This window comes from Anas acuta, chromosome 3 (assembly GCF_963932015.1).
Source record: "Anas acuta chromosome 3, bAnaAcu1.1, whole genome shotgun sequence".
In the NCBI taxonomy this organism is placed as follows: Eukaryota; Metazoa; Chordata; class Aves; order Anseriformes; family Anatidae; genus Anas; species Anas acuta.
Genome location: NC_088981.1, coordinates 28,828,966 through 28,847,644, shown reverse-complemented (window position 1 = coordinate 28,847,644; position 18,679 = coordinate 28,828,966). Strand labels below are relative to the sequence as shown.

General features: G+C 46.3%; 1 protein-coding gene across 1 annotated transcript in view; it reads right to left on the bottom strand.

Moving 5' to 3' along the window:
- KIF26B (kinesin family member 26B) overlaps window positions 1-13,886 on the bottom strand; it is a 293,062-nt gene extending 279,176 nt beyond the window's left edge. The window contains exons 1-2 of the mRNA XM_068676375.1: window positions 12,722-13,886; window positions 12,245-12,646 (exon numbers count right to left, since the gene is read on the bottom strand). Coding sequence (XP_068532476.1) covers window positions 12,245-12,646; window positions 12,722-12,784 — 465 coding nt within the window. The 5' untranslated portion in view covers window positions 12,785-13,886. The remainder of the gene's footprint in view (window positions 1-12,244; window positions 12,647-12,721) is intronic.
- Window positions 13,887-18,679: the final 4,793 nt, after the last annotated feature.

Genomic DNA, 18,679 nt, shown 5'->3' with positions numbered 1-18,679 from the left:
GGGAAGTCTCAGTCTGACAATTTGCTGCAGATGCTTGCTTAGAGGAGCCATTTATCAGTGTCACCCATGCACATTACTACACACTGCTTCCTCGGCAGCACGATTCCACACAAGCTTCCCACATAGCACACTCTGGGCCCTGGTATTTCAGGCACAGAAATAACCCTTATCTGGGCCTTACCAGTGTGTGCTTATTGAAATGATTCCTATTATCCAGAGTGCGTGCATTTGGAGTGGGAAAGGAAAAGAATTTATTTCCTTTGCTGATAAAAGAAATAGCAAATTAAGAGAAGTCACAACAATTTTGCTTCTCCTTCTCCCCCTCCTCTTTATACCCATGTTTAGTTCATTGCCTATAAACAGCTAACACAAGTATTCATGCCAGTAGAGCTGACTCCTGGAGGATACCGGCATCCTGCGTGTTTCATCTCTCATTATACTTAAGTGGAATATTAAACAGGCAAGACAGAGGCAGACCAAGCTAGAAAGAACTAAGTAACTAGGAGTGACAAAGAAGGTTGGCAATTTAAAGCACTCCGAACCATAAAGTGCTGCATTTAGAAGCCATCAGTGCCAGTGCACTCAGCCCTCCCTTCCTGAATAACCCCCCTCCCTTTCCTGAGCTTTCCTTTCACACCTTACGTCTTTTCTATATTGCTTGTAAAGTATTTGGAACAGTTACTGCTTAATAGCATGACCTTAGAGTGTCCAATACAATAATACTACAAAATTAGTAAACTCAATACTGTAAGGATTTAAATTAATCTGAAAGCCAGGCCTTCTTGCCTTCAGAGACTGGCGTATGGAAAGTGAAAACCAAGTTGAATTCATAACTACACTCCAGAATGTCAATTCCTACCCTACTACCGATACAGTAAAACATATGCCATTTAATTGCTGTGCTGGGCAAAGCTCTTAATGCAATGGGTTGAGTCCCTGTTTTATAGCAAGCCTCAAATCTACAGTATGGACTGTACAGGTCCTTTCTGACTGGGGAAAAAAAAAAAAAGAGAAACAAGTGAATTAGATGTAAGAAAGAAAATCCAGTTATAATTTTAGATCATAGGATGAACAAGTGCCTTATAGCAAGGCTTAACTCAGAATTAAAATATGAAATGCATTAAACCAAAGGCAGCTCCCCCAAACTGCCTTCTGCTCTTCTGGCTGCTTGCTGGTTTCTAAACTAAAGACTAGAGCTCAGAAAACGAGAGGAAGACTAATACAGAGAAAAAAAGGAAAAAAAAATTAATAAATAAAATACACACAATCCTCATATAGAGCCTTTCCATAAAGCTTTTGGGATGCCAGCAGAGCATCCCAGCAGAAAGCTCTCCTTACAGAACTTGCATTTACCAGCCATTTCTCCCCACTTCCCCAGCGTGGAGCTTTCCCACAGAAGCTCTGTTCAAGCCCTGTTCCGTTGCTGCCTGGCCCATCCAAGGCACACTTTGCTTCCCACTTCATTTCTGTCTCCACAGCCTGCCTTCTTCCTCTCCAAGTCTGGCACCTCTCCTCGCTGTGTGCCTTTCCTGATCTCGCATCCCACACCCCTCACCAGAGGAGCTGACTGCAGGCTTGAAGGGATGGGCCATGGCTCAGCTGAGCACAGCTGTGGGTTTGCTCATGCCCACCACAACTAATGCACATGCTGTTTGGTTAATCTGCTTTGGTTTTGTGGAGGTCTCTTCCCCTCTGCTTTTCCTTTTGGGTAACTGGCTGTTTCAGGCTTTAAAGCATCCAGAATAACCACATGAGGCAGTTTCCTTAACTATATGTGCCACTGCCTGCTATTTCTGTCCTGGGATACGTGCGCATGCCACACATCTCCATCACCAGAAGGAAGAAGAATTACAAGCTTCCACTCTGCAGCTACCATACCTAAAAGAGAAATATAAGGCACCCAGAAGAGCAGGACATCAGAATTCCCTTAAGACACCAAGATGTTTGGTCAATTTGCTCTAAGTGCCTTACCCCTTGGAATTTAAAAAAAGCATTGATGTTGAAACCGAACACCCAACCATTCTCCAGCCAGGAAAAGCACAGAGGAGAGATGTGACCAGATCCCGCTGACAACTAAGAGGGATCACAGAGAGGAAAGCAATTCCAAGAAGACTTTTCTTAATACAAACATAAATATCATAATTGTTATTGGGAATTTATAGCAATCAGATCCCAACTGTTCATTTAAAATGAGCAGGCATTTTAATGAGCTGCCTGTCCAATCATTTATCATATTCTACATCAGCCTGCCTTTTTCGATCAACGACTTTACACCAAAAAAAAAAAAAAAAAATTAGCTCTGCGAAATCCAGAACCTTGTTTTATTGGTAGTGGGAGAATGCACCCAAAACCTCCCTTATGCCAGCTTCCCCTCTTTTTTCCCTACTTGCAACTTTTCTCCCACCTGAAAATCTAACCCAAAAAATTCACATAATTTGTCAAATCCATTATTCAAAAGTGGATTTGACACACGGGAGAAAACAGAGGTCTGATTAGGCATGCTAAAAGAGCAGCTCTGGATTTAGGTTTACCACCCATGCTGCAAAACTGCTTACAAAGCCATCACTAATGGCCTTCCAGCTACCCATCATTTCCCTAGGTTCAGTCTGCCCAGACAGCTAGCTATTCCTTTCCAAGGAATACCATTTTAATTGCATCTCCCACTTTGTTAGCCTCCTCGACCTCCAGTAAAAGCCATCTACGGTCTAACAATCTCTTAAATCTGACACTCGCGCTGACTAGCGCACCAGCACACTTCTGTGCCTTCCTGCTCGGTTCACATGCAGGCAGGCTTATTGTCAAGCATTTCCATTAGAAATCTAATGTGTATGAAGAGAAATGACAGCTTTAGGACTGCTGGGGAGAGAAGGGGGGGAAGGGAGTGAAAAGGGAGAGGTGAAAAGGAAAGAATATGTATGTGTATTGCAAATGCCCCTTGTCACCAAAGGCTTCATTGTGCCTTCCCAGCGCCAGGGCTCCTCCAGTCCCCACACCTCCCTCCCAGCAACAAATGCCAGCCACCAGCCTCAGCAACTGTTAACTCTTCCTGTGGGAATGCTGCCAGCAATTTCAGCGATATTAACCCTGGGAATACTAACATGATTTAGATGACTTGTTAAATTTTAATGATACCCATTAGAAAAGAGGAAAACACACGAGTCACAACTCCCAATTCGGTGCATTTGGCTGCTGAATAGGATATTAATGTTTTTCTTTGCCCAGCACTATTAAATGAGCAGTGAAACTAATAGAGAAATGAAGAGTAATGACTTCTCTTCTTGCTGTTCAGTGCCTGCTTAAAGCCCTGACAGCCTTATTGCCCACCAGGCTTTCTGCTGGAGTCCATCAGGTGTATGGAGTCAGTGGGTAATTCTTCCACCATTTGGCACTTGGCAGGTCAGAGGTTCATTTAGCTACAAGGCACAGAAAAATAAAAGCACCCAATTGAAATAATAGCATACAATCACTCAAGCTACCAGCTAGAAGGCAAAAGCCCATACTCCAAGTAGGTCCAGAGTAACCAAGCCCAAGCCTGGCTTTGGTAGGGCAGGATTTTGCCCAAGCGACTCTTACAGGAGCCAGAGCAGAAACGTGCAGAGGCCAAGTTCTGCCCCACTTTTAGCAGAAGTCTGCAGAACAACCATCCTTTTCAGCACTGCAGGAACCTCCGTCACATCTTGCAATACGCTTGTGGTGATCAAAGGAACAAGCAATTCCGAAGAGAACCACACAAGGCCCCACAGAAATTGAGGGGCTGTATTCCTGAACTCTCATTTTTCTTCAGTTAATTGTGAGGGTGAGAGAAAGAGGGAATGAACACGTAACTTTGGGAAAATTAATTGCACTGTTGAGGTAGGTCTGCTCAACTTTGTTTGGAACTGTCTGAACACCCTGAAACCACTGACTTTTCACTTTTCATTCAAAAAAAGTAACCCACACATCTACTGTGACAGCTGTCAAAGTCCCCTTTCATTTGGTTTTCCCCCCAAACATTCATGTGAGTAGAATTTTGTTCTTGTGCAAGCCCATGGAATAGAAAGTTCTGTGTTGTGAATACCCAAGTGCAAATAAATGATCATGTCAAAATATTTATGATTTCAGGTGCATGGCAAGATATAAACCGAACTATAAGTTTGCTCTTAGATCACAGAAAATCTGCAGGTTGAAACATTTGTAGAAAAAATAAAGCGAATTCCACTTGAAGTTCACTTGGAAACCAAATGCTTCAATAGATCCTATTCCTAATTTAAGATTTTCCTATAGACACTGGACCTGGATGGATGCTTCGCGTCTGTCATATAACATTGGAGCCAGACATTGCATCTCCTGCGTACACAGTTCCTCTGACACACCACCACCCATTTAACGTGTTTTCTATAGCCAAACTCATACTGGCTTAGTAGTGTGGGTTTTTTTTTGTTTCTTTGTTTTAGAATAAAACAATTAAGAAAGCATGTGATGCTTTTTCTGAATCACCAAATCATTGAATAAGATCATTCACCACCTACTAACAAAACACATACTGTTGGGTCTTTAAGTAAATTTCTCCAACCTGTTGGAGAAAGTGAGCAGACTCAGCCCTGCTTTGTTCGAGGAAGGTACTACAAGTTTAAATATGGAATACAAAAATCTCCTACCAGCACAGGCTTTACTTATTAGAATCTAAAGGTATCCAGTTCCTTCAGAGGAGAGGATTTTCTTCTGTTTTTGTCATGACTTGCAAGCCAAGACCAATTTAAGGCCCTTTTAGCTCCCTCAGGTCTCTGAAACAGAACTTCCTTAGCATTTATTTTTTTCCCTTGTACAAAGAGTACTACTGAATACTGTTTCAGGGGAATGCTGAGAAGAGGAAACAGCCTGAAGGGTTCTCAGATTGAAGTTTTTCTTCTTCCCTCCCAGAAAACTTAAAACATTTTATAATAAGAAATGCAAGATCAACCACAGACTACATTTTAATAGTACAGATTGAACAGAAGGTCTTAGCAATGACTAAACAAACAGTTGAACATGAAAATAAAATTTAAGAACCATACCAATGCTGAAACGGTAAGGAACTTTTAACAACCTTACTACACAGCAAAACCAATAAATTTAATTCTGACACCATAAAAGTAAATCCAAGGTGCAATCAAACAACAGTTTTTTAGAAAATATATTTTATCTAGGTAATCTCTTATTTTCCTTTTAATTTCTTTTTCATAAGTAACTAAAAATACTCCCTGTATTCTTCTGTACTGGTTGCAACTGAGGTTATGGTTGGATGCATTGTGCAGTTCTCATCACTACCCTTCTCAGAGATCATGGCCTCCTCACATCTGCTGTAATAAAAGCACATCTAGTCACTCCCTGACCTTTCAATCAAAAGGATCTGAGTTTAGAAAGCAGCACTACTGAAAGTGTTTGAACTATCTATCATTTTGATAAGAACTAAGGCAGGGAGCAACCACCATGTATTCACAGAGGAGACCGGCAGGGATGCTAACTTATGACCTTCATATGGAAAACAGAAAGAAAAGACACTTCAGGAAGCTCGGAAGGGTCCAGGATCTCCTAGCCCTGCTCAACCTGAGCAGGGCATCTGTCTGCTGCTTTAAATGCATGCACTTCCTGATCAAGGTATGCAATAGGTAGAGCTGTGGCCTAAACGTAGCCCTGCTGATTTTGGTGAAGTCAAAATCCAGCCACCAGTGCCAATTTCATACAAGTCAAGAGTGACAGTTCAGATCTGGACCATCACTTCCCTCTTCTTCCCACTTCTTTGCTCTTACTGCACATAATTAGACATAGCTCATTAAAAAAGAGTTTTCAATATTCAACACTTCTCGCAGGATCTTCCAAAGATTTTCCATCCCAAGCTCATCAGAACAGTCCAGTCAACATCACACTGCCTTATTAAATATCTTGTGAGGGTCCATGCTTTTGCTTGGAGAAACCTCAAAAATGTCTTCAAAACATTATTAATCTATACCTCAAAGCTATGTTAAGCTAAAAAGGTGAAGGGAAAGAAATAAGCATAAGCAAATACATATGAATGTCCTTATTGGACATTCTAAACAGTCCTTGGCAGCCTAGTTATGTTCACTTTTTTAAACCCTGATTTAATGTAAGAAGGTTGCACAGAAGGCAATTGAAAATAAAACTGGGCAGCAAGAGTCACTGAGGATTTGAGTCTTATAAACCTACGAATAAGGATGTAGCCATAGTATGATCGCCTTAAACTTAACCTTGTTCCAAAAAGCACCCCCTTGTTAAAAGAACTGCTCAGTGAAACACTGCCATTTCTTTCAAACCTGCAAGATAAAGATCCCAAAGAAAAGCAGCATTTGAGTTTGACTGCAGTAGGCAGTTTGTAGTTACTAACCTTCCACTGCTTTACCCTGCCACTGCTTTCCAGAAGAGCTTAATTAATACCTTAATTAACGGTTGTTGCTTCAATCAGTGTCACAGTTCAACCACAGTTTGGACCAATAATAGGAAAGGTTTTGAAAGACACTTCTAGAACTTCTCACTCTTGGGATACCATTTGGTTCCCCAGGTGGTCGTTACATACTGAAGCTTGCTTAATTCAAAGTAAACATGCAAGCTGCTTTCCTGCAATCAGGGATAGCTCTTGAATTGCAGCTTCAGCAACAAACAACATGGAGTAGGCATTGTTTATCCAATACTGGAAGAGAAGCCCACGTGCTTGTATTCCTCACACTCTAATGTACATGCCTCTCAAGCTACAGTATGACACTTTGCTAAGATCTAAGCCAGCATTTTAAGTGAGAACATCCCACACACCTTTGACATGCAGACCACATATCACAAAATGCTACAGTCCCTACTACATCATTGCATAGATCGCAGCAGTAAAGTTCACTGCAGTGGCGTGCTGCAAGTTCCATGCTTGGAAGCACCCCAATGACGCGATATCGAAGGCTACACACCACTGATCTGGCAAACTGCAAGCGTCTTTCAACCCTGCAGACACAGCACTGTAGCTTTCTAATAACCTGCTGACACCAGCATGAGTCCTGTTACATGCCAATGGCCTCTACTGGTGACGCACAACACTCTTCTTAATGCTCTTCAGGGAATTCAGAACAGGCTACCTTTCCTTCTCCTCCCCTTCCAAAACTGTACACCAAAATCCTGCGCTTACTATACAAGAATACTACCCACATCACAACTCATACTTCCAGGCAGATAACAAAACTACCTGAAAATACAGGATGGTTTTAGAAATCATTCTAGAGTTCTTGGCAGGCATGAAGCACCTTGAAGAACCTGTCTTTATGATAGCCTGGCACCAAAAGGACAGCTACAGACTAGGTACTGTATTTCTGAATGCAATATTTTTAGATGCACAGACAAGCCTCTAGAAAGAGCAGTCTGACCAAAATTTTGCTCCCCCTTAGAGATTTACCTCAGACAAAAAATTAAATATCCCCCCCCCCTCAACCACACAGCCTATGGTCTCCTGAAAGTATTTTCTTTTCTGATAGGAAAAACGCCATAGTCTAAACTCACTAAACCTAATCACAGGCCTGTTCCTAGTTTCCAGGGCACTCAGCAAGAGCGACTCTTATGATCCCATGGAGAAAGCTGCAGATCAAGCAGTTTTGACAGCCTCCAGAAAACAGTCTTTAATATGCAGTATCTTCACCTTTACCTCACAAGACATTTGCAAGCTTGAGATAAATATTTACATCATTTCACACACTGACAGTAAGACAGGTGACTTGCAGCTGCCTCTAGAAAAGGGTTGACATGAATTTGTCAGAGGTAAAAGCATATCCTCTTGCCTACTCTGGACTGCTAAGCAGCTGTAATTCTAGGGCAAACAAAGTCGCTTGTGGTTTCCCAACTTGCCAGGAAACATACAATTGTAAAAAGATTCACAGATGAGTTATGCTAAACGTTTGGTATTGTGACCTGTGATGCAACACAAAAGAATGGTTGTTGTTGCCTAAACTTTAATAGAGTTAATCCTTCCAAATGCTGACAAATTACCGCCCCAGGCCACTTAAAATCACATTTCTAATGCAATAATCCTATCTGCATTACAATGAGTTAGGATGAAATGATTAGGTGCCTGAGATTTTTGCACAGCGAATTAAGTAACCATACAGACTGGCCGTGCTTGTTCACAAATTAAAGGTCTGGACGGAAATGAAATTCCATTATTCTGCCACTTGCTAAGCTTTGAGGAAGGGTTCATTACTGTCCTGTCTACTGGGAATGTTTCTAGAGCAGCTCTAAGTTAACAGGAACCTATTTTTCATTAGGCCAGCTTCAGGGCTTTCTTCATTATTAATAATTATTAGTCAAGTCTTTGACTACTTAACGCCCCTTGAACAGAAAAGGCTAATTCAACAACACGCAAGCAAGAGTGACAGTAAATTTGCAGGGGAAAAACAGAACCACCCTGAATGCAACTTCTCCTCCATTCACAGCCACACTGTGCTAAGCCAGAATTTGCCCATCTCTTATACTTGCAAGCACAGACCTTTTAGCCAGAGGATGGTGCAGAATACGTCACCTAACAACATCAATGCTATCCAACTCTAGTGTTTAATCAGCATCCTTACTAATCACAGCACACCAAAGCAGATATTAGTGCCTGCACACCAAAATTACCTCTAGGTTTAAAGGCTGCATTCATTATTTTTTCCAACTCCATATTAACAAATTATAAGCAGTGGCTTGGGACTACTCATTATTAGCATTCAACTGATTGTTTACACACAATATAATTTGATGTAAATAAATATAGCAGCTCCTCAATTAAACCCACTGATCATTTCGTTGTTGGACACCCACAAGTTTAGTTTTCCAATGAAGCCAGAGGCTATCACAGGTTTGAAGTGACAGCAAGCAGATCTCACAAATTCTGATAAGCACAGAGAGTGATGCCATAAGCTTCTATGCTAGAACTTTGAGGGATGCCTGTCTCAAAATATAGACAATATAGCCCAAGAACAAGCTTAAAATTGTTTAAAAAAAAAAAAAAAAAAAAAAAAAAAACAGTAATTTGAAACAGCTCTTATTACCATACAAGTGCTTGATTCCAACAACAACAAACAATGGCCACCAAATGCTCTACAATCCTCTCAGTTACAGACTACAACATGCAACTATAACAGCCTCTTGTGCCAGTCACTTCCCATGGGCATGCTTCACACAGGGGTTACAATAAGATTTCATTCTCCTAACACAAAACCCCCTGTATGCAGATAATTGCTGTACAACATTTAGGCACATCTGTATCACAAGAAGGGGAAAAAAACCAAACATTAGCATTTTTCTTTTTCTGTTTGTCAGGAAGCATGACATTTGAAATAGTTAAAATAAAGGAGCAGCACAACTACAGCTGTATATTCATCATCCTGCCCTCACCCCTCAAAAAAAAGTACTAAATTCTCATCCTGTTGACATATTAGGAGAAAACGTTTCCATTAGGAACTGAAAGCTCTACACCTCAGCACTAACAATGAGCTAGTGAGCGTGGTTTGCGACAGGTTAAGTGTTGTTTTTCTGTATCAAAATGAAAAGCTTCGGTGCATAGCTTCATGCATAAAGCTTGGTCTGTTTATGCAGCAATTAAGCGTACTGTTATACCTTGCAGATATAGACAAACCTTTACATGATTATATGCTGTGGAAAGCAAATGTATATTCACATTCAGATAGGTTACTGCAAATTCTAGTATCTGCTATAAGATATATGTCAAAACACAGATACCCTCACATTCTGCTTGTTGTGCAATACACAGTACCCAGGGTTTTATGCATCCCTAAATACAACACAGATGTGAAACAGGTGCCACTGATTTATTATGCTAATGACATCTCCAGGCCATCTTCAACAGCACCAACAAGAGTGGTCAGGCAAGTTACCAAGATCTAGCTGACAGAAAGAAGGTTGACATTTTAAATGCTCCCTTCTAATAAAGGTGGACACAACTAATTGGTAATACTATACTGGACACCATAGTCTTAAGTTGTCAGATGCTTTGCAATTTTGGAGGGAACCCCCAGACTCAAAAACATGATCAGTTCCTTCTTGCACCCAACCCTGCAGCTGGATCAGATCCACCCCAACACCTGCTCCCACAGCAGCAGTCAAGAGGGTTCCTCAGAGGACCCTGAGAAACACCAGTGACACTAGCACCGCACAGTAGGCTCCAGCCTCAATCCAAACAGAAGCAAGCTTTCCCCAGACGCAGGGCCATTTGCCTGCAGGGCAATAGCCATAATAATAACCTTTATCCTACACTACCTAAACCAAAGCCTCACTGCACTGGGCTGCCACTGCTGAAGGCAGAAAGCCCAAGAGCTCCTAACAGTTGTAAATACAGAAAGGATGAGAAAAATGGATGTTTCTGCAACAGCCACAGCCAGGTACCAACCATCTGCATGGGAAAGGCTGGAGAACCTCAAGAGGCTTAAGCCTGCAAGTACTATTATAACAGAGAACAGGGGAGAGGGTCACCACAACCCTCAGAGACCAACTTACTCATGCCTCCTTCTTCCCCCCTAACTTCACACTGGATAGAAAGTTTTATAAGGGGCAGACCTACAGAACTGGAAGGCTTCACAGAGAGGTGTTAGAAAAGAGCATAGGGTAAGGTGGCTGAAAATGAAGAAGTAAGGATTAGTACTGATGTGAATAGAGACTGGCCTGGTCAACACCATCAGCTGAACTCTGAACAACAGAACAATTAACAACAGTAACAGGAGGGGAACATCTCTGGAAGGCTAGGACAGGCAACAACTACCGCTGTTATAACAAGGAAATCCCACACACATCTTTATGTCACTGCAAAAGTGGTTTATTGCTAACACTTTGCAAGGGATACAACGCCTTGCTGCTTATATTTTATCCTCATGGCCAATTTCAGTTGCTCCAATGACTCCCATATCTGCATCCGGTTTCCCACGTAGTATACTCGCCTCTGGAGGATTCGGTAAACGCTGCCAAACCACACAGCTTCAAGTTTGTAAACATTTTGGTACAGAGTCCCTTCCATGGAACCAACCACTACTATCAATTTAGTGATATCAATTTTTATGGTTCCTCCTTTTTCCTTTTCATTAATTCAATTAAGCCAGCTTTTGAGACAAGGTAACGACCAGCCCTTTAGTCTTTTGTTCAAGGCAGCACCAACTCCCTCTCAAACAGCACATAAATAAATAATGGGCAGTATAACAACAGTAATACCAAGGACCCTTTCTCAGCACTCAGCTCTGATCCACGATACCTCTTTATCGCAGCCACTAATGAAAACTCTTTGAAGTGGAAGAGTAAATATTACCATTTGATAGCACCTGAACCCAAAAGGGCAAACAAAATTGCATTGTATTATGTTCTGGGAGCTGCAGACCCGTTCACAATACAACGCTCGCAGGGTTGCTATGGAGGAGCCCGACGCTCACTGTTTTGGTAGCACGGGGTCAGCCAAGGGCTGGCTGCTGGGGACCCTTCGAGGGCTGTTGGTCTTGATCTTTATATGCAAACCAAATAGGAAAAAAACTGCAAATCAAAACTGAATCAGGGAATTCTAGAATGTCTGCCTTCTACCTCTGTTGGCAGTCCGGTCTCCCCAAAGACTTTCAGCTCCTACCCTTGATCAATCAGCTCTTACAACCTGACGACGAATTTCAGAAATGCTTCCATGCTTTTTAGGCACTGGATTATTCAACCCAATGCTCTGGGTCCAGAAGCTTTGAGTATTTTTTGGTCTTCTTAAAAAAAAAAGAATGTCATCTACCATTTCTCTGTAAGAACACCAAGTTGTCCTTACGTTAACAACACCCTGGAAAGCCAGGTTGGATGTCATGGTCTGTCACAGCCTCCCTGTTTGGCCTTTGGGTTCATACAGCATGTCAATGTCTCATCTGAAGTACAGGAGGGTCTCTGCCGCACCTGGCTGTGCAGTCACCAGCCCATACATACCTTGCCTCTGAACTGGCTGCCAAGTGACAGGCCATTCTGTAAATCTGTAGGGATCAAGGGGAGCAGGTGGGGAAGGCTCCCACGACTCCCGCGTGGCATCCCCACCCTTGCCCACCCCTCAGCGGGCACAACAGCACCCACCCGGGACAGCACGGTGCAAAACCCCCTGTGATGCAGGGGAAGGGGGCTACAGGGCGCAATCTCAGGGTGCTGCCGTACCCCACGGGACCCGGGAGGAAGGGACGGGTGAGAGCACCGCGCCCCAGCAGCGGGCAGCCCGCTGAGAGCCGCGCTCCTCACTCACCTTGCTGCTGACGGGCCCGGGGATGAGCAGCTTGAGCGCCTGCCTCTTGAGCTCCGCCAGGCGGGCGCTGCAGTGCTCGCACCAGACGCCGCGGTCGGAGCCCGGCGAGGAGCCGCCGCCGCTGCCGGAGCCCGGCGAGCCGGTGCCGAAGCCCGGAGAGCCGCCCAGCGAGCCGGGGGAGCTGGTGCCGATGCCGGGCGAGGCGGGTCCCGGCGAGCCGCTGAAGGAGCCCGGCGACGAGGTGCCGGAGCCCGGGGACGGCGTGCCGGAGGAGCCCAGCGCCGAGCCCGCTCCCTCCGGGGCCGGGCGGCCGCCGGCACGGGACTCCTCGTACGCCCTCCGGTACCAGCTCTCGGGGGAGAAGGGGGCGCCGGGCTTGGTGGGCGAGCAGGGCTCGGTCACCTGCAGCGGAGAAGGAGCAGCGGGTCAGGCGGGGCCGGCAGCCCGCTCCCCCCCGCGCCCCGCGCCCCAACTTACCCCGTATTTTCTGCTCCGCGCCGTGCCCGCGCCCCGCTCCTTGGTCCCGGCCACCGAGGTCATGGTGGCTCGGCAGCGCCGGGTGCCAGCGGGCTCCCAGCCGCATCCGAGGGCGCCGGCGGTCCCGGGGAAGCGCCTCCGCCGCCGCGGGGTGGCTCAGCCCCGAGACGCCCTCAGTGCTCGGCGAGGGGCTGCGCGGCGGGGCTGTCCCCCGGCCGCCTCGTCCTCATCGCCCCCCGCCGCTCCCGCAGCGGCTGCCGAGCCTCCCGCCCCCGCTACGGCCGCAACTTGTGCCCCCCTTCAGGTCCGTCACCGAGTTGCGAGCAAAGCCTCCAAAAAAATACCGGGAGCCGGTCCCCGGGAGGAGGAGCCGCCTCTCCTCCTCCTTCTCCTCCTCCTCCTCCTGCCGTGCCCGCAGCCTCGCTCGGGCAGGGGCCGGGGGCTGCGAGGCGCTGCCGGGGAGGGTCCCTGCGATTTTGCGGTGCGCCCTGATTGGCACCGGAGATTTTTTGCCCCCCTTTTTCTTGCGAAGGGCGGGCGGTGGGTGTGGGTGTGCGTGTGTAGGGGGGGGACCGTGTTGCTCGCACCGCAGTTATTGGTCACTCGCCGCTGCTCGGGGCTTTCACGAGTGCTCGCAGTCCGCCCCGAAGAGCTGCGAGGGAAGAAGCGAGCTCTCCCCGCGACGGGCACGGGCAGCCCTTCGCCGTGTTGCGATCCTGCGTGTATTAATCTAACTCGCGGCCGAGGGCGTCATAAATTGAGCTCCTAACAATAAAACCCTACGGTCTCGTTTCGCTGTTCATCTTTCCCCACAATCACGGTTTGCAGGCTGTGGGCTACGCGCATCTGGCCGCAGCTCCCTGTTCACCTCCAGCCCTGCAGACAGCACAACCACTCCTCAGAGATCTTCCCCCTCGCCTCAACTTGCTGATTCTCTCAGAAACGGGTGCCATAAAGAGCCGAACCCAGATCCCCTGGGACAGCCAAAGCAGGGGGGGTGCGATACAGAGGGCAGATCCCGCCGGGACCCGCTCCCCTTCGCACCCTCCTATTGCCACCCCCAGCAGCGCAGCCCTGCGGCGGGGAGCCCTCAGCGGTGCCCCGCTGCCTCTCCGCTGCCGCGGCTCGGCGCGGCCGTTCCTGCTGGGGAAGCCGCAGCCCGGACACCCCGAGCCGTGCCCCGTGCCGCCCAGCGGGCAGCACCGGGAGGCGCGGGGAGATGCGCTCAGGGGCGGCTGCGGAGCCGGGCGGGGCCGGCGGCGTTCGCGGGCGGCGAGCGCCCTCTGCGGGCGGCCGTTGCTGGCGACCGTTGGCGGCCGTTGCTGGCCGTTGGTGGCGCGAGGTCCGGCTCCTTCGGTCCATAGCGCCTCCAGGCAGGGAAGGGGCTCGGGGTGTGCTGAAACACACAGGTCTGCCCAGCCTGAGGAGGCTCGGCTGCCAGCTGCCTCTCCCTCCTGACGGGTGACGGTGTTTGTCGGTGGTTTGGGTCATTCAAAATAGACTGCGAGGATTTTCAGAAGCTGAGATGCACCGAAATCTCCAGTTGGAGAGATCTTGCTGCTAAAATCTTTGCATCTCTCGTTATTTTGTGGTGGCCAAAGAACAAGACACTATAGTGTCGCTCCAGCAAGAAGCCCTACCAAGAACCCTGTCTCTGGGTTAACACCTGCTCTGAGAAGCAGCCAAGCTTTTTCCCATCTCTTTGGGATCCCTCGTGTGGAAGTTCATGAGGTTTCCTCTCGTAACCCCTTCTGCTCCATGTGTCACCAAGGAGTAGAGCTCAGTGACATGGTTTAGTGGAGGACTGGTTAGGGTTAGATCAGAGGTTGGACTGGGTGATCTTCAAGGTCTCTTCCAACCTAGATGATTGTGTGATTCTGTAAAGGAAAGACGTTTAGTTAGCAGCGTCATCAGCACGCCACTGACACACAGCTCCCCCCAAAGCTGCCTCTCTATTTCAATTTTACCTATATCTTGTGCTGCAAATCACTTACACCAGCAGTTCAGAACAGCTGTTAGACGGGGCCACAATGGCGCTTAAGCTTCTGCTATAGGTTCTAGTAATCATCTCACATTGGGACCTTCCTTCCTCACAGCTATTCTAGTTCAAGCAAGGGGAGAGATTTACCCTCTCTGGAGTGAGCTCATTAAGGTGATTTAGCACCTGTGTGATCCCAGGTGCAGACTGATGTACTAGTTTAAAACACCTATAAGCAGTGGCTGCAGAAGACATTTAGTTAATAAGGAAAGACTTTATGTCCTGTAGATAATTTTAGATCTCAATCTAGATATTGCACCTCTCTGGAGTTTATAACCTGTCTTTTAGCTAGTATACACATATCCCGTTTCTTTATCACACAGCAGTGTGTTTGCTCTGGTGTACTATCACTCTGATACTTTCAATGGATTTCTTCTGAACAGATCTCAGTATGGGTGCAATTAAATCTGACCTAGAAGTTCAGCTTCATCACTCAAATCTGAGATGCTGGCACCATCCCAGTTCTATCAATAAACAGCAGTTTATGAGAGCTGGAAATGTTGGTTGCATCAAAGAAATCCTTTGAGGTGTTCACATTTATTATAAATCTCAGGATAAAAAAGGTGACAGCAACTGTAAGTTGAAGAGTCATCACTGCCTGCACAGAAGCTTTGTTTCCAAGTTTGGTGCTAATAAGTCTCAGTATCAGGTCTTACTTACAATTTTAAAAAGCTTCCTTGGGGAGATTTGAAATTCATGACAGCTCTGATACTTGCTTAAAGCAGAATATTAATGACTCAGAGGCCATTGGGGGACAGAGAGGAAATTGAAGGCATTTGTGGTAACAGTGACAAAGAATTAATTGTAAAGATAGAAACAGCTAATTACAAATAAAACTACCAGGACTTTTCTAGTTTGACATATTTCTTCTCTAAAACCTTTCCAGTTCTTGTTCCCATTCCCTTGCTGAAGTATAGGAACACTTCAGCAGAAAGCTCTGTGAAGAGCACACCAAGTCCTTTATCCTTTTGTGTAGCGCACACAGCAGAAACACACACATCCACAGCCTGCATATTCTCCAGGATTTAAGGATTCATGCAGTACAGGAAGAAATCAGATACAGGGACTGCAGTTGTACTTCTGATTGTGTTGCCTATAATGCTTCTTTTGGAGTATCTGGGATATGCCAGGCTTCAGGGGTGTATTCTTCTACTTGTTCTTGACAACTGTTGAGTATGATATCATGGAGAAATAAGACAGGGCGTTTCCATGAACCAGAAACCAATACCTCAGAAACCATGAGCTGGTTTCTAAGGTATTTCTGTAGCAGAATTTCTAAGTCCTAAGACTGACCCTGTGTGTCAGCATAAAAAAAGACAAGCACTGGACATGTACATCTCATGCCCTGTTACAATCCCTAGCTCTGGGAGACGTAATATGGACAGGGAACTCTAAATGGTCCTAATTACAGCTTCTGCTTCTTGCTGTTAGCAACAGATCTGCATCGGTACATTTTAAACACTTTTTCCTACTCTGAAGACCACCAGAGAGTTGTATTGTCAGCCTGACAGGGGTATGTCTCCCTGCTTGCTTAGCTTGGCCCTTTTGCCTCAGGGCCATTGCGCAGGTGTTTAGCCTGTACTTTCCTTGCTCCACTGGGAGCTTCCCTGAATCCCTCCGTAATGTCGAAGGAAGCCATTTGTGTTCAAATGTGGACCAAGATTTGCATTCTGTCACAAACCAGATGCCCTTAAATCTTGCCCTTGCCTGATATGAAAGCAATCTATTATTCACAAAGGACTGTCTATTTGGATTTATTTGGAATGGAAAATTTTTCTGTATCTCAAATATAAAGTGCTTCATAGATTTTCTAGAAACTGCTTTCATAGTTTCTGCCACACAGCACCACCTACTTTCATAAATCTTTATGTTCTCAGTAGAAAATCAATGCCTACTTATTAATACAATATTGATATGTGTTTCATGAGTAATAAAGGATGCGGTGTCGTGCACGTACATATACTCACAGAGCAGGGTTGCATGGAGACGTTTACAGTCGTTCTGTGCAGTGGGATGCATTGCAACGACAAGTCTGCAGCCAATTTCTGTTAAGTTCATAAATTCAAATGCTGGAATTTGACAGAATCCCATTTTCTGTTACTCAGACACAATAAGCATTCATTGCAACTCCAAACTAAGAACAAGTCTGAAAAATGAAACGGCGAGTACCTGTGGCTCCCCAGGTGCTGAGCCCTACCAATATAAATTTTACGCAGAACAGCAACAGGGCAGGAGAATGCAGGAGTAACAACAGGCAGAGTCTCAGCCTCAAAAGGAGAAAGACGTGAGCTTTTTCTCACTCGGAAACCCTTGTTGTCTCTGCAGGCACGCGGAAAAGCCACTGCCTGCTTGCTGTGCTGGGCTAGGTGGAGCCGCCTCCCGGATAACGCGATAGCAGCATCCAGCATCGGTGGGTTGTGACCGAAGCCCCCAGTGAAGACGGCTGCTGGCTACTTCGGCCTGAGGAGCCGTGCTGAGGGGGCCACGGCAGCCTGAACTGCTCGGACTTGGCCCCAGCACAACGCCAGCAATGCTGTCCCAAATGCCAGGACGCCAGCTGGATATTGCAGAGGGCAAAGGAGTCCTTTTGAACAATCATCACTCTCTTCGCTATCTCAGGGGCGAGGAAAAATGTGTCTTCCAAAGAATTATGCTCAGTAATCTTTGGATAGAAGAGGGGAGAAGATGGTATTAATCACACTAAGAAATATTATTAACAGGAGGAACATAGGCCAGCACGTGCCGCAGTTAGAAAGCTGGCAAAGTGGCTGTTGGAGGGCAGCAAGAGCAAAGCTACTGAGCGTGCTTTGCCCCAGGAGCCAGGGACGCAGGCACGCGGTGCAGATGGTGTGGAAGGGGGGCAGGCAGAGATAACACAGCAAAGTGAACAGGCAGCCCTGAGCAACAAACAGCGAAGTGTTTGTATCATCACATTTTTATGCTGCATCCTGCCTTGCTGCGGGAGCAATTTATAGCAGTACAGACCAACAACCGAGCTGGCATCACAGGCGCTAGCCTGTCGAAGTACTGAATGTGTAAATGCCTTAAATAAAGCACTGTATAAAAAGCAGCGGGCATTTCTTTCTGCCCCTCAGCTCATCAGTGCTCAAACAACAGAGAATTACATTCATCATAAGCTAAGGCACAGGTCTCACCCCACTATGTTCCTGAGATTTTTGTGGCAGTAGGCACTCCAGATCTGTGAGCATCCGTTTAGTCTGATAGTCTTTTCAACACTTTTCCAAACATTTCATACATTCTGTTTATCACCAAGCTTGGGGTTAAAGTTAAACTTTATAGCATGCAGATTTCCAAAAGATTTTATGTTTCATTTTTCTCCACTACGTCACTCCATCCATATTCTTTGTAAAGCAGCCACACAGGCTGATGCTGGGCTCATCCGCCTGCCATTTCTCTCGCACCTCTTTGCTACCTGCCCCTCGTTTCTCTTTGCCTTGAAAGTCACAGCTTGGTCCCCGTACCCACACCTTCAGCTCGCTGGCAGCTGGAGAGGCAGAGCCACGGCTAGACCTGGCACCTCCTGTGGATGCAGGTCAGTGGCCAAGAAAGGTGCAGGCTGCCCTCTTGCCCTTCCCCATCCACCTCAATGAGTTTTCCTGTGGCTTGTTCACAACCTCCTGCTCTGAATACAGAATGCTCTGGCTACATCAGGGGAGTCCAGGAGGATTCACGGCTGGACCCGAAGGGCTGCCACGCTTTTGTCTGCCCCCCAAGGGATGTTCAGGCTTGAGGGACACTGTGAGGCTGGTGCTCCAGGTGAGCTGTGCAGGTTTAAAAAGATGAGTGGTTACTGAGCACAGACATCAGCATGGGGTAGATGACTCCACGCTCCCACAGCCTGGCCGTGTTCACAGGCAGGCTTGGGTGAAGAAGTGCTGTGTGCTTTCAGGGCTGGCATA